Source organism: Ylistrum balloti, unplaced genomic scaffold (genome assembly GCF_031769215.1).
Source record: "Ylistrum balloti isolate Yb309-2 unplaced genomic scaffold, AGI_CSIRO_Ybal_v1 Utg371394, whole genome shotgun sequence".
Classification (NCBI taxonomy): Eukaryota; Metazoa; Mollusca; class Bivalvia; order Pectinida; family Pectinidae; genus Ylistrum; species Ylistrum balloti.
In genome coordinates, this window is record NW_026782734.1 from 508,223 (window position 1) to 522,500 (window position 14,278).

Sequence of the window (14,278 nt, forward strand, 5' to 3'; positions counted from 1 at the left end):
ATTAAAACACTGTTTCGTGGTCAATTATACGTTTTCCTTAAGTACTTTCATTTCACCACTAAATATGATTTATTTAAATAAAAATACTATTATTATGTGTTTGCTATAAAGGTTTATATCCAATCAGATAGCGCCAAATCATTCGTTGCTCAAGCATAAACAACACTGCATTCCGACCTGAGGCAGCCTAGAAACTGGATAAACTGAACGTCAAATAACTGTGATTAAGAAACACTGATATAAAATGTCAAGAGGGTAGGTTGCGCGAAATTGATTAGATTACATTTGTTCTTACATTTAAAATTGCAATTAAGTTAAAGGAGGCACTTCATTTCTTACACGTTTCAACACCGGGACATTTCGGCAACAGAATAAATAAGTTTTAGCTGAATAGCAGGTCATTTCGGCACAAAGATGTTTCTCCTATAAACTTTTTGGTTATACCATATATAACATTTTTGTTATATATTCAAAGTCTTAGCGTAGTTGCCCAAAATCAGTATTAGAATTCGTAAGAAAAATGTTTCATTATACTTGTGCTGTGCCAACACGTTGTAGCCCCCTCCCCACCGATTTTTTCAATGAAAAATGAATGAACAGACACTAAGTCTACTTTGTGTAATATCATTTCCATATTTCAGATATGATACAGGTAATCTGCTGTGGGACCTTGCCATAACACAAGCTAATGATAAAACGAGTAAGTGTTTGTGACAAAATATTAAAACATTTGGTCTCGATTTTCATTTTAACATCATGTATAGAGTAAGGGAACATAATTTAACACAGTACATAAATTCGCACACTTGGTGCTTTTCGTCTTTTTCGTCTTTTTTCTTCAACTAGCAGAGGATTGTGTTGTTTTTTTTTTCGTTTATTTGCAGAGTTATGTCAGATTGCAGTTGTGCTTTTGCTCTTCTAAATATAGCACTTCCAATTAACCTCGTTTTGATAACATCTATGGCTCTCGTCACAGAAAATTGACATTAGATGATTAAATATCTAATAAAAATATAATCCCAGAGACCAAATAGATTATGCATTTCCAACCTATCATCTGCTTGTTTACATTTACTTTCACAGGTAGCAGTCATTATTTTAAAAAAACATGTTAATAAGCCTTTTTAATCTTTATTTCAACATTATAGATGGCATGTAATCACCTCATATAAGATTAATATAAATTTTTAATGAATTTTATATTTCCATTAATGAAATGAAAGAATAATGGCAGTGAAATGACTTTTTTCTCTTCAGTGGAATACATTGACTTTTTGATATTTTCAATGCCTTTGTTTTTGTTCGAAGTTTAGAATTTTTTTTGTATACAAGATGTTTGAAAACTGTGTTTAGCAGCAAAACTAAGGAGGCTATATGAATGTGCAAAATTGCATTCCCATTTATTTCCAAACCAGGAATAACAATGCCCATGCACAGGAATATGCATGTACATACCAGATTACATACTTGCATATTACGTAGCATTTGTACATCTAATCATGTCAGACAATCTTTATCGTTTCAAAATAAATATGATAGAAATACATATGAATACCTACAGAAAATGTGCGAAATCATGTACCCTCACTATATATGGGCTCCAATCTAGGCGATATTTATATACCAGTTATTTTAAAATGTTATCATTATTTGCAGACGAAAACACTGTCAGTGATGACTCTGCTGTTTTTGTGATTGGAGGGAAAGGAGCGGTGAGTTTGGACACACTAATAGACATTTACTGTTAACACTGAACTTTGATGTATGTGTGAAGAGGCGTATGTGTGATGCATTTTCAGTACTATCAGCAAATTTATGATAATGACATTCAAGGTTGATAAAGACTTATAAATGTGTTTCTTACAATGTTGGTAGAGGATATAAAAACAGACCTGCTCTTCAAATTGTAGGCTGAATTTTGAATTGTAGTTATAGATAACAAAGTTGCTGAAAAGAAATACAAGGTAAAGTTAACTTGTTAGCTGTAACAGTTATGCATCTAGAATTGTTCTACTAAATACTGATTGCTAATTCAGAATATATCTACATTTAATTTTTCAGGAACTTAAATAAATACCAGACAGTTTTAAGTAAATTACAGGGCTTGACAATATTATATAAATGAAGTACATAACATGCTGCTTTATATCCACCAAAGTATCTTACCAAGACAATACAAGTCTAAATATTGATTGACAATTTGTTCAAGCTTTCATGTTATAATAATTTTTCATACAATTTCAGGGGAAAACATCTATCATTCTACGATTCCTAGACAGGTAATTGTCTCTTTCATGTTTTTATGTTTGTGTAAATGGTTTATTTGCAGAGTCATGCCTTGTTAACAAAATCATAACAAACAACGAAAATGAAAATTTTGCAAAACCTATCAAAGATTCTGTATGATAAAGATTATGTTTATTTGGAAAGAAATGACATCACAGGATATATTTGTATGGGTTAGAGAACAGATCTTGAATCTCTTATCAGAGCTCTGTCTTGTAACTTTAATTGGACACTCTCTTCTGTCGATGGTTATAACTGTATGTTTTCTCTTTGTTTGACAGAGATGAGGCGTCCAAACCTACCGTGGCCTTAGAATATACATTTGGTCGTAAAGCCAAGGGACATAATATAGTAAGTACATAGTATGATACAGAAATACCTAGTAATGGATGTAGAGTGGTCATGAAGAAACAGGTCAGTCTATTTCTACATATCTTACACACTTTTATTTAACTCTTTGACTGATAATAAGTGTTAGATTTAAACTCAACTCACAACTTTCTTAATAATTTCACTGAAAGATTCAATTGGCGACTGTTGATCTTGGTTATACAGTAGTATTTTAGGCTAAGTAGCACGGTGATGTTGTTGAAAGATTGATGCAACTACATAAAAATCTTCTGTAGATGGGAGGCAGATAGTACTAGGACAAACTAGCGATTGAGTACACCACAGGCAATAGCTGTTGGAGTCTTTTTCTCTGTGTCCCTGCATGTGCAATGTTCTATGATGTAGTTTCTGAATGACCTCCCAGACTCTCCATTCTAGGAAACGGAATAGGTGGCACATGGAATCTTGTATATCAATCCAGACTCGTCCTAGATTTGTCCTCCATTGAAATCAAGAGTTCACGGAGGTGGATACCAGGTTTGAAGTCTGGTATTATTTGCACAGGACTCTATGGATAATCTCAGATTTACCCCTAATATTAGGATTGAACTAGGACTCATATTTTTGTTTATTACTGGGTATCTTTCAGTAGAATTACCACTTATTGTAATACTGCCATGGTATACCAAGTAATTGTTGACGAATTTAGTCGTATCCATCATTTAACATGATAACAGGACTTCTCTCATTCTTGGGTTGATGAGTTGTCAGTGCTCAGTTTTTGAAGTTTTGTATAGATGTAAACTCTCAAAACATTATACTTCAGGATGGATGACACTGGTATGATCATGCATTAAACTTGATGTTGTGTATTATGTATTGATAGGCTAAAGATGTTGGTCACATATGGGAGTTGGGTGGTGGAACATGGCTGACCAAACTCATGGATGTTCCTCTTAATCCTGACACCATCACGTAAGTAAAAATCATTCAACCCTGATGCCGTCTCAATAGTACAGATTATTCAACCCTGATACCATCTCAAAAGTACAGATCATTCAACCCTAACACAATCACGGAAGTACAGATGATTCAACCCAGACACAATCACATAAATACAGATTATTCAACCCTGACACCATCACATAAGTACAGATTATTCAACCCTGACACAATCACATAAATACAGATTATTCAACCCTGACACAATCACATAAATACAGATTATTCAACCCAGACACCATCACATAAATACAGATTATTCAACCCTGACACAATCACATAAATACAGATTATTCAACCCTGACACCATAACATAAGTACAGATCATTCAACCCTGACACCATCATGTTGGTACAAACAGTGAAACCATTATGAAATTATATATCATTTGACTCTGACACCATTACATAAGTACAGATCATTCAACCCAGACACAATCACATAAGTACAGATAATAAAAAACTCCTAATGGAGTAGGAGAGAACCAACATCCTGGTTGTCATCAGTCAGATCATGTAGGAATCAAAGATGGATACCCAACCTCAACATCTGGATTTCGTGGTTTGATTATTTGTTTACATGTTTCGGCTACCTAGACTATCCATCATCAGAACAACAGTATAAATATTTACATAAGTATGATTGAAATTTTGGGTCAGCCTTGACGTCTTTATCACATGATAAAGACAATATAATGGTGTCATTATGTAAGTACAGAGAATGTTATTCAATTTTTAAGTTAAAGTAAGTACATATCCATCTTTCAACCCATATACGGTAAACTTTTAGTCATTTTGAACAAAATTGATTACGTACCGTTGGACCTGTTCAAATTATATAAAATTATGTTTGTGAAAATAAATTAGAATTCAAACTATCAGGGTTGGTGTTGCCCAAAATCACGACAAAGTGTCTAAAAGTGTCCTAGCATGGCAGGAATACCTGTCAGTAATGACTTTTTCTGTGGTGGAAATGTGGTGTCGATTATGAAATGATTATCTTTTTAAACACTTACTGAACTCCAATACGTGTTGATCAACTGTTAAGAAATCACAGGTTTTCTTTTATCCTGTATCTCATTGGATACTGTGATGGAAGCAAGTCTGAAAAGCACATTTCTGCATATATATATTGGCAGATGTTGACATTGATATATCAGTATGAAAATGAGAAGTAAAACAATTTTGTTCTTTGACAAAACACATGCCAACTTCCTAGATCTACCAATTGCTTTATTAGCTTGTAATACAGAGTTGGGGTCTCAAGTTGTGTCAGCTGGCATGAGCATGATGCTACGACAAGATGTGTAAGGAATCGCACTAAATCAATGCCAATTAAGTAACCTGTATGTAAATCATTTGATGTTATCAGTTGCTTATGATGGCCATTTACAGCCTGCTATCCACAGCATAACATCGATGTGAATAGTGACCACATGGAGCAATCATTGCAATGTTTTTGGCTTTCTGTAGTTAAACATGCTACGGTGCATTATTGTGATTTGTTTGAATAAGTGAAAAAAAACCTAGAAAGGGTTCAAACTATCTATATACAATCATTGATTCTCCAGGGGTTATGATCACTTTCACTCTCTGCACCTTTGCAACTTGTCATGACTAAAGGCACCAGCGATGTAATTTGATTAGCTCCAGGAGAAAAAAAAAATGACCAATCATAGGCTGATATGCTGCTTTCGAAGATTACAAAGGAGTGACACCTAACTTCAAAGCCATTACAGCACATCATTATGCTACCTCGAGATTCATTTCATGTGTGTAAAGGTGTTGCACATGGAATTTTCAATTTTGCCATGATATGTTCAAGGGGTGTAGAAAGAGAAAGTGATTGTAACCCCTTGAGAACTGAGGATGTCTATAGACAGAAAATATTGTAAAGATCACATGTTTGAACTACCCGCCTATTTGAACTGACTGGAGGTATACCATACTATCACATCAGTAGAATCGTTCAACTGTGAAACTTTTGTTTAAGAACAAATCATATAACTCTAACACTCATCACTTATATACATGAAGTATCAGAAAATTCAGAATAATATGTTATATATAAGTAATTCATCAAAGTATAATTATAAGGTCTCCATCATTGATTTCATTACATCAGAATAATTAGATTAACACAGTAACCATTTTTAAGAAAGTTTCAAATATTACATCTTGACAGTTTCATTCATATACATGCATCTGGAAATTCTATCATTTCCATCCTAAAGATACACATGTATTGATGTGACAAGTATTTGATTGTAGACACACTGCCCTAGCTATAGTGGTCGACCTGTCCAAGCCTAACGAGATCTGGTTCACACTGGAGTCGTTACTAGCAGCTGCTAAATCTAGGATAGAGACCATCATAGCAGAGATGAAATCAGAAGTCCCCAACATCAAAGAACAGTTGAAGAAGGCAGCTTGGAAACGAGTAGGAGAGGATCATATGGTTAGTGTAAAAACTATTGATAGAGGGTGAAAGATATGGAGGTTTTATATCATCAGTGAGAAATTAGGGGAGGGTCATATAGTTAGTGTAAAAACTATTGATAGAGGGTGAAAGAAATGGAGATTTTATATCATCAGTGAGAAATTAGGGGAGGATCATATGGTCAGTGTAAAAACTATTGATAGAGGGTGAAAGATATGGAGATTTTATATTATCAGTGAGAAATTAGGGAAGGATCATATAGTTAGTGTAAAAACTATTGATAGAGGGTGAAAGATATGGAGGTTTTATATCATCAGTGAGAAATTAGGGGAGGATCATATGGTCAGTGGTTCCATTACTAGGGGATGACAGGGATATGAGGTGTCTATCTTTAGTGAGAAAATAGTCATTTAGTTGGTAATAGAAGGGAATTATAGAGTAAGTGAAAAAGTTTGAAACAAAATATTTGATATGTTTACATTTAACATCTAAATTTGACTTTCTGATATGAGAGGATTTAATTAAGTCAATGAGTATTTAAACACTCAACAAATTACTGGACAAGTGCAAATTATTGCTATTTTTTCAAGGTTCTTTATTTTGCCTGAGATTTCCTAATTTAACAGAATTTTTACTTCTTGAAGTGTCAAACTACCATGTACATTAGTGTTAGATCTCTTGTTTATCACTCACTGTGTAAACAAAATTTTGTAAACAGGCTTCAAGCAAGTAGAGTTCACAAACAAATTTGAATATTTGTAGAAATAAGTAATATATGCATAGGATGTTTTTATCGGTTAAGATTTGGTTTTATTTCATTGCAGGACAGTACAATGATGGACCCGTTTTTAATACCACTCATCATTATAGGTGGTAAATATGATATTTTCCAGGTAAGTTGTCCTCAGTCTGTGATAATATATATTTCTGCATTACATAGAGGTTATCTCAGTGGGTACCAAAGGATTTCTCTATTGGTTCTTACTGTTACTACTTAAGATGAATAAGAATTTACACTCCATCAATCAGTCAGTCTGTCTGTATATCACTGTTTATCTTATTTACCCAGTCATTGAAGATTGTAAAAGTTTGAGAGAACTTCCGGGGAGAATGAAACATTACATGCTGTAATCAAATCTAAAATCTCTATACATGTACTTGATCGTGCATGAATTTCAATTTCTGATAGGATTCATTACACAAGTGATGAGCTTAAATGGAAAAAAAGGTGTAAAGTTTATACATGAAATACAAACATGAAAGTCTTAATCTTTGAATATATATCACTGTCCCAACAAAAGAAACTTTTTAATTTTTTTTCCAGGATTTTGACTCTGAAAAACGAAAAGTGATTTGTAAAACCCTAAGATTTGTAGCTCACATCCACGGAGCATCATTACAGGTAAGTTGTACAGGCATGTTCACTGTGGTATACTGAATCTGGGAAAGTCAACATTATAGATTAATAGATAATTGTTGTTTATCAGAGTAAGATATGCCTACCTCTTTTACTCTGGTAGATATTTCTGAGTTTTGGTAATTGATGAGACCAGCCGGATCTGTGAATTTTTCACATTATGATAAATATTATTCAACATGTTTTGGTATATGTTAACAAATTACAATTCCTTCCTTATTGATAGATTCCATTTAATTTTACCTTGATGCCTCTTCTAACACCTTGCTGAATATTGTATTATAGTTGTAACACACAAAGTAGACAATGACCATGTTACACTTATTGGAGGAACAATTCTCAATAATGTTCACACAAAGTGGGGCTTCATTTAGAAATTTCAGATGAAAATACTTTAGATTAACATTGTTGATTTATTTCTGGAATACCTTATATGATTCTCCCTGTACAAGGATGTTTGTGTAATATATCTTGTATTTTTTTGCCCTTGTTTAATTAATTTTTGAGTTTGGAATTTCCTGTATTTAATGCAGTGGTTCTTTTGACTTACATTTATGATGTTGTTTTCACTGTAAATCACTTTATTTAAATTTTTCACATTCTCATCATCGTTTTGTTCTTAGTTTTTCAGTATCAAGCAAGAACAACAGGTGAACAAGATGAGAGCACTGATAAGTCATCACCTGTTTGAAACATCATTAAGGTAGGCTTTGAATAAGGCAAACTACTTCTAAGAGTGAAATATAGTGAAAGAATTATATAATATAGATTTTCATAAGTTTAATTTGAAGTACATCTATGTGATTAACTGGAAATCTCTACCCTAGGAATAAGGTATTTGAGGGTCAGCACTTAAAAAAGTTGCTGATCTTCAAAAATTTTACCCTTATCCCTGGTATAAGACATCTCCTTTGTAAAACACAATGATTAAAATTAACCATACAAGGATTGGGATGAATGTTAAACTACAATATGTAATGTGAAGATGGTCAGGGTTTAGTTAATTAAGTTTTCATGTTTACAGTAAGACGTTACAGACAGAACACAACAAACCTATACAGGTGGCAGCAGGGCATGATTCTCTACAACAGATAGGTATGTGTCGAGTTGAATAGTAACAGGTTTTTTATCTTCTTAACTCTTCCTATCACTGTGCATTGTCTCATTGACATATGCTTGTGTTCTGGCGACATTTTTTCGTCTGAATGTCAGATGTCTGTAAATTGTTTATATTTAAGTAGATAGTCTTCATTGAGGAGTTTAACCTGTATCTTTTCTCCTTCTAGGTACTCCTCCTTTGTCTGACAAAGATGTTGGTAGAATCAATGCAAAGTAAGTAGCTTCTATTGTACTGTCTGTCCTTGTTACTCAAGAGGTTTTATTTACTTCTCTGTTTGCCTCGAACAAAATTGAAGGCATAAATAAAGTGATATGATTGGTCTAGAGTGACTTTCAGCATAAGAAGCTGACCAATCACAGACTGATACACTCCTTTGAAAATTACAAAGGAGTGACACCCAACTTCAAAGCCGGTACAACATACCGTTATGCAACCTCGAGATTTGCGTGAGGTTCATCAAAGGATGAAACGAGTCTTACCCACAGTGTGTTGTACAGGGAAAATTAAAATTTGCCATGAAAAGTTCAAGGAATGCACAGAGAGATGGTGGGCATAACACCCAGAGTAATGGCAATGTTCACTGTCATGGTTGTGTGTTGTGTATTTTAATGTGTTGTTTTTGTTGTGTGTGTTATTGTGTTGTGTATTGATGTGTTCAGTTATATATTTACAGTATTAGATATAAAGATATGTATTACAACATGTGCTGTAATGTATCAATTTCCAATTCACCATAAAACTTTCCATGATGTAGTACTTTTTCCAAACCCAAATTTGCAGTTTTGGGGATTTTGTCAAATAATTTGTGATGTAGGATATCATACTACCAGGAAATTTCCTTACCTACAGTCCTGTTGTTTTATCACCCTGTCAGCTGCCAAATTCATTTGGAGGCAGTGTCTTTTTTTATCATCTTACTGAACAAAATATGGAAGACTTGTCACATGCAATCCTGAGCAATTAGGTTAAAATGGTTTGCCCAAGAACACAACAACTACAGCACACACTTGGGGACAACAGTGGTCCAGTTGTTTAAGGTGTCTGATGGTCTGTATCACCAGCCCTCCACCTCGTGGTCCTGGGTTAGGGATCTATTTGGGACATTTGTCAGGTACTGGCTGCAGGTCTGTGGTTTTCCCCTGGGAAGTCCAGCTTTCCTCTGCTGCCCTTAACATGGCATGTCCTTAAATGATCCTGGCTGTTAATGGGACGTAAAGCAATAATAAGTTAAACCAGAGCACACACTGATCCCCAACTCTATACACTGCTGCAGTTTATAAATACACCAAGGGTATGTACTCAACATGTAATTATATTTGCTTGCTTCCTACGAAGGAATATTCTTCTAGATCAGATTCATAACAAGTTGTTTCTTTATTCTTTGCAGTCGTTCACGGTAATGTGAACTGAAAATAGGGGAAGAAAAGTAGAATATTTTTATGCAAGTATTTCATTATTCTAGTTGGCAAATTATTGTGAAGACAATAAAAAGGGTTCTTCTTTCCAGCTGTCTTTTTTAATACAACCATTTCACTGTAAAGTGACTTGTCTTTTTATATACACTGTTTGTTACTTTATTATGCTGTATCATTATGGAATTTTCAAAAAAGTTTGCTGTTTTTCCTGATGAAATGTAAGAATCGCATCAACTTCATACAAAGAATCACATTCAAAAATGCATGTAATATCCTTTGTAACTGTACTTTGACTCATTGTCCTTCACACTGTTCTGTCCTCCTGATATGGTGAGGCGTTAGGAATGTTACACAGTTATTACAGTGTATGTAAATCAAGTTAGTCTACAGATTGGAAATCAAAATTTAGAAATTATACAGAGAAATAGATAGATTTGTATGGATTTAAAAGTACTATTATAGTACATTATATATCCTTTATAAACTAAATCACTTTTCTGTATCAGTCTTGTACTCCTTGTGAACTTCTAGATTACTTATCCCTCGGGCGATCAGAAGAGCATGTTGTAATTGCCCTAGTGCATCAGTCTGTCCCACTTCGATTTCCATACATCTAAAGTTCTGTATACTCGATTCAACTCGGACGTCATGCATGCCTTCCTGACAGAAAGTGCTTCTTCCAGGGTGCATTTCATTGCTCGAGTTCAAAGGTCAAATTAATTGTTATCTATCTTTGAAGTCTCTTCCACTCTGACTTCATTCATTTCTTCCTTATAAATGTATTTCTCAAGATGGTATTATTAGATATTGGTATGAGATAGTAATAAATCAACATTCTTCTTTCGAAATTAATTATTTCACATGCTGCACTTTACTGTGACCGAAGGGTCTGATGACCTATTGCTATCGCCTTTTGTCTGGTGTCCGTCATAAACATTTTCAACTTCTTCTCATGTTCTACATGTCTCATTGAACTGAAACTTACCCGAAAGTTTGTTAATTTCGGGTTGGTTCAAAATCCAACATGGCCGCCATCTTGAAAACACATTTTCGACTTCTTCTCAAGTTCAAAATTTTAACTTTTACTGACAGTTGATTTCATGGTTAGCAGAACTCCCTTGTAATCATGAATTTACCCTTGAAATCAACAAAAATAAATTCCCCACCAATACTTATGATTTTACAGTAATTTTACAAAACACAAATCATGAAGATTACTGGAAGCATTGCTTTTCATTACTTTATTTTAAAACATGGCTTCTTGGATTTTCAAATATATTTATTTTTCATGAAAAAGATACCATTAGTTAGAAGCACTCAAATTTTATCAACCTTGCTTTAAGATCAGGCTTATTATGCCAGCTTACTAATCTAGAAATGTACCACAATAGCTCACTGTAGAGCATTGGCCTACATAACCACAGGTGAAGTGCCAAGGTGTGTGGTTTGACACTTCCCACCTGTAGCAGGGTTTGATTTCACAGGAAGCTGAGAAACAGACAAGTCTATACTGTCATGGTTTTGTCCCTGTGCAAACCACTTCATCCTAATTGCTCTGGATGGCAAGCATTGCGCTTTCCATTGCTGTTCAGTAAGACAGCCACCTCCTACAAGGAGACCTCACCTCAAAATGACCCTGGCTGTTCACAGGGTGATAGAGACAGCAAAACAAACAAACATGGGATATATCAGGGAACAACAGGCTATATTGTTGAGGTTATAGGGAAGAACTACAAATGAACATGGGAGCAAATTTCACACATTCAGAAATAGATGTTTTATCTAATTTGTGCATATTTGCCATACACTGAAAACAATGTTTAGAATCTGAATTGATTTGATGGATAAAGAAATTTTAGTATACTCTTCTTCAGTGTACTTATCTCCAGATAACAAGATAAACCAAGTACCTGCTACATCTTAACCATATTTTTCCTTCTTTGTTACCATTTCTGTAGATGTTTGCTTTAGGTATTAAGGAAAACACTGATAACTCATTGTTGACCAAATATTTCAATGTACTGATAGCACTAAACAACGAAATTTCAATCTTACGTCTTGAACAATTTTTCTTCTGAACCGCAATATGAAATTTCACTTTTGACTAGAAAAATATGTAAGGTGCTGGAAATTCAAATACTAGTGGAAGGACTGTCCTTTAAGGGTTTTTGTGATGGTGAGCTGTTCAAATTGCCCTAATTCCATGGTCCATTGTCCATCATAAACAATTTTTGTTATCTCTGTTTCTTGCGACACTGGATAGATCTTTCTTAAATTTCATATGTAGGTTCCCCTTGGTCCCTTGTTGTGCCTGATTGACTTTGGGACTGATCAGAAAAACAAAATGGCTGACAGGCAGCAATTCTCGATTTTTTCATTGAAGTTTGTTATCACTATTTATTGAACAGTACTTGATGTATCAGATTTCATATGTAGGTTCTCTTTGGTCTTTAGTTGTACCCATTCAGTTTTGGGACTGATCAGAAAAACAAAGTGGCCGACAGGTGGCCATCTTGGATTTTGCTTAGTAAAGATTGTTATCCATATTTCTTAAGAAGTGCTGAATGGATGTCTCTCAAATTTCATATCTCTCCTTTTGCCCGTTTGATTTTGAATTGATCATATGAAACAAAATGGCTTCCAGACGGCCATTTTGGATTTGGCAGGTAAAGATTGTAATCACAATTTCTGCAAAGGAATGTTCAAATGTCATAAGTGTTAAGAGCAAAAACAGAAAAGAGAAGAGAAAAGAAGGGAAAGATCCAACTTTCAAAGAACAAATAAAGATCAAACAATGGTGGGCGCCAAGATCCTTCTGGGATCTCTTGTTTAACTGTATTGTATTGACTATATTTCTATTGCTTTCTATTTCTATTGTCATTGGATAAAAGACATGTTTAGTTGAAAGCATCCTTAAATGGTGAGAAGAACAAATCATATTAAAAAAGGGTTTATTTTAATTTGAACTCCCACCCTCCACCACCATTCTATCCTATTCGAACGAAGCTGAGGCCAGGACTCACTTGAAGTGAGTAATTTGGTCATGACCTCAATTCATCAAATTAATGCTTAATGTATTGATAATTAAGGGATGGATATAATGATTTTATTCATCTTTATTTATCTTAAAATGACAATATGTAGAAGTTCACACATTTTACCTGCTTGTTGGCCGAGATTTCTACTGTAGTAATAATAAGCATATAATGGTAAGTGTACCTATACCAGCAGTTAGACTTCAGTGCCTTGTTAACTGCAGGTGACTTGTATGTGGTTCACAAAATAAAGAATTCCTAAAGTAGAAACCCTATATACAATGTAATGTTGTTGAGCATGAAGTAAGATTTTATGTTACTTGTACCAGGTGTTAGGTGTGGAATCCATCCTCACCCTCAGGGACATTGTTCTATAGCAATAGCTCATCAAAACAAAATGACTTTTAACTCTGAACTATCTACAAATTTGGCTTACTTTTTATCTTGACAAAAATAAATCTAATAATGGCATGTAATATAGCCATATCTGTCACAACTGTATGCCTACATGTGCTTGAAACTTCAGAAAAAAAATCACCTACACATGAACAAGTATATCAAGTGTAAATCTTGAGAGTCCAGATCCTGAATATATGCGAATTTGGATAAATTCAATATTAGTGTCTTCTTTCACTTTGATGTTTAAATTACTCGGAGACAATTAACTATATACACTGCAAAGAAACCATATAAAGACAAGATGCATTGGTTTCAATTTGTAGCAAACTTTTCTTTTTATTAATTTCATGGCCAACATTTACTGCTGGAGCTAATGGCAGAGAAATTGTTATTTCAATAAGGTCATCAGGTGCAGATATCATCTGTCTGAGTATTCAAAATGTACCCAATGAGGAAAATTCCACAACAGTTAATTCCACAAAAACCAGTAATGTTTCTGTTGTTATTTATGAATGATCTCATAGTCAAGAAAATCTATGGGAAAATGTGTCAAATATTTTCAATGGATATTGGCAAATTATTTGCATTCAAGTACAAAATTACTCAGTAATATATAAAGAATTGAACATAAATCCTGTGTAGACATATACCCCAAAGCATTAGAAATAATATAGCATTGAAATTTAATTATGGTCACCAAAAGTGTGCAAAAAAAAATTGGAAAGGTCATGAGTTTTTCCTGAGCTGGTTTGTTTAATTTTACGGTAATGTTTAAATTGAAAAGTACTTCCGAGCTGCACTGAACCTGTCATATGTTACACTACTCATTACTGTG

General features: G+C 34.0%; 1 protein-coding gene across 1 annotated transcript in view; it reads left to right on the forward strand.

The window, feature by feature from the left end:
- The first annotated feature begins 177 nt into the window (after positions 1–177).
- Positions 178–14,278, forward strand: part of LOC132562341 (cytoplasmic dynein 2 light intermediate chain 1-like) — a 25,771-nt gene continuing 11,670 nt past the window's right edge. Inside the window, exons 1-12 of the mRNA XM_060227080.1 lie at positions 178–255; positions 642–700; positions 1,657–1,712; positions 2,245–2,279; positions 2,568–2,637; positions 3,503–3,591; positions 5,889–6,075; positions 6,882–6,950; positions 7,382–7,459; positions 8,098–8,177; positions 8,499–8,569; positions 8,761–8,806. Coding sequence (XP_060083063.1) covers positions 245–255; positions 642–700; positions 1,657–1,712; positions 2,245–2,279; positions 2,568–2,637; positions 3,503–3,591; positions 5,889–6,075; positions 6,882–6,950; positions 7,382–7,459; positions 8,098–8,177; positions 8,499–8,569; positions 8,761–8,806 — 851 coding nt within the window. The 5' untranslated portion in view covers positions 178–244. The remainder of the gene's footprint in view (positions 256–641; positions 701–1,656; positions 1,713–2,244; positions 2,280–2,567; positions 2,638–3,502; positions 3,592–5,888; positions 6,076–6,881; positions 6,951–7,381; positions 7,460–8,097; positions 8,178–8,498; positions 8,570–8,760; positions 8,807–14,278) is intronic.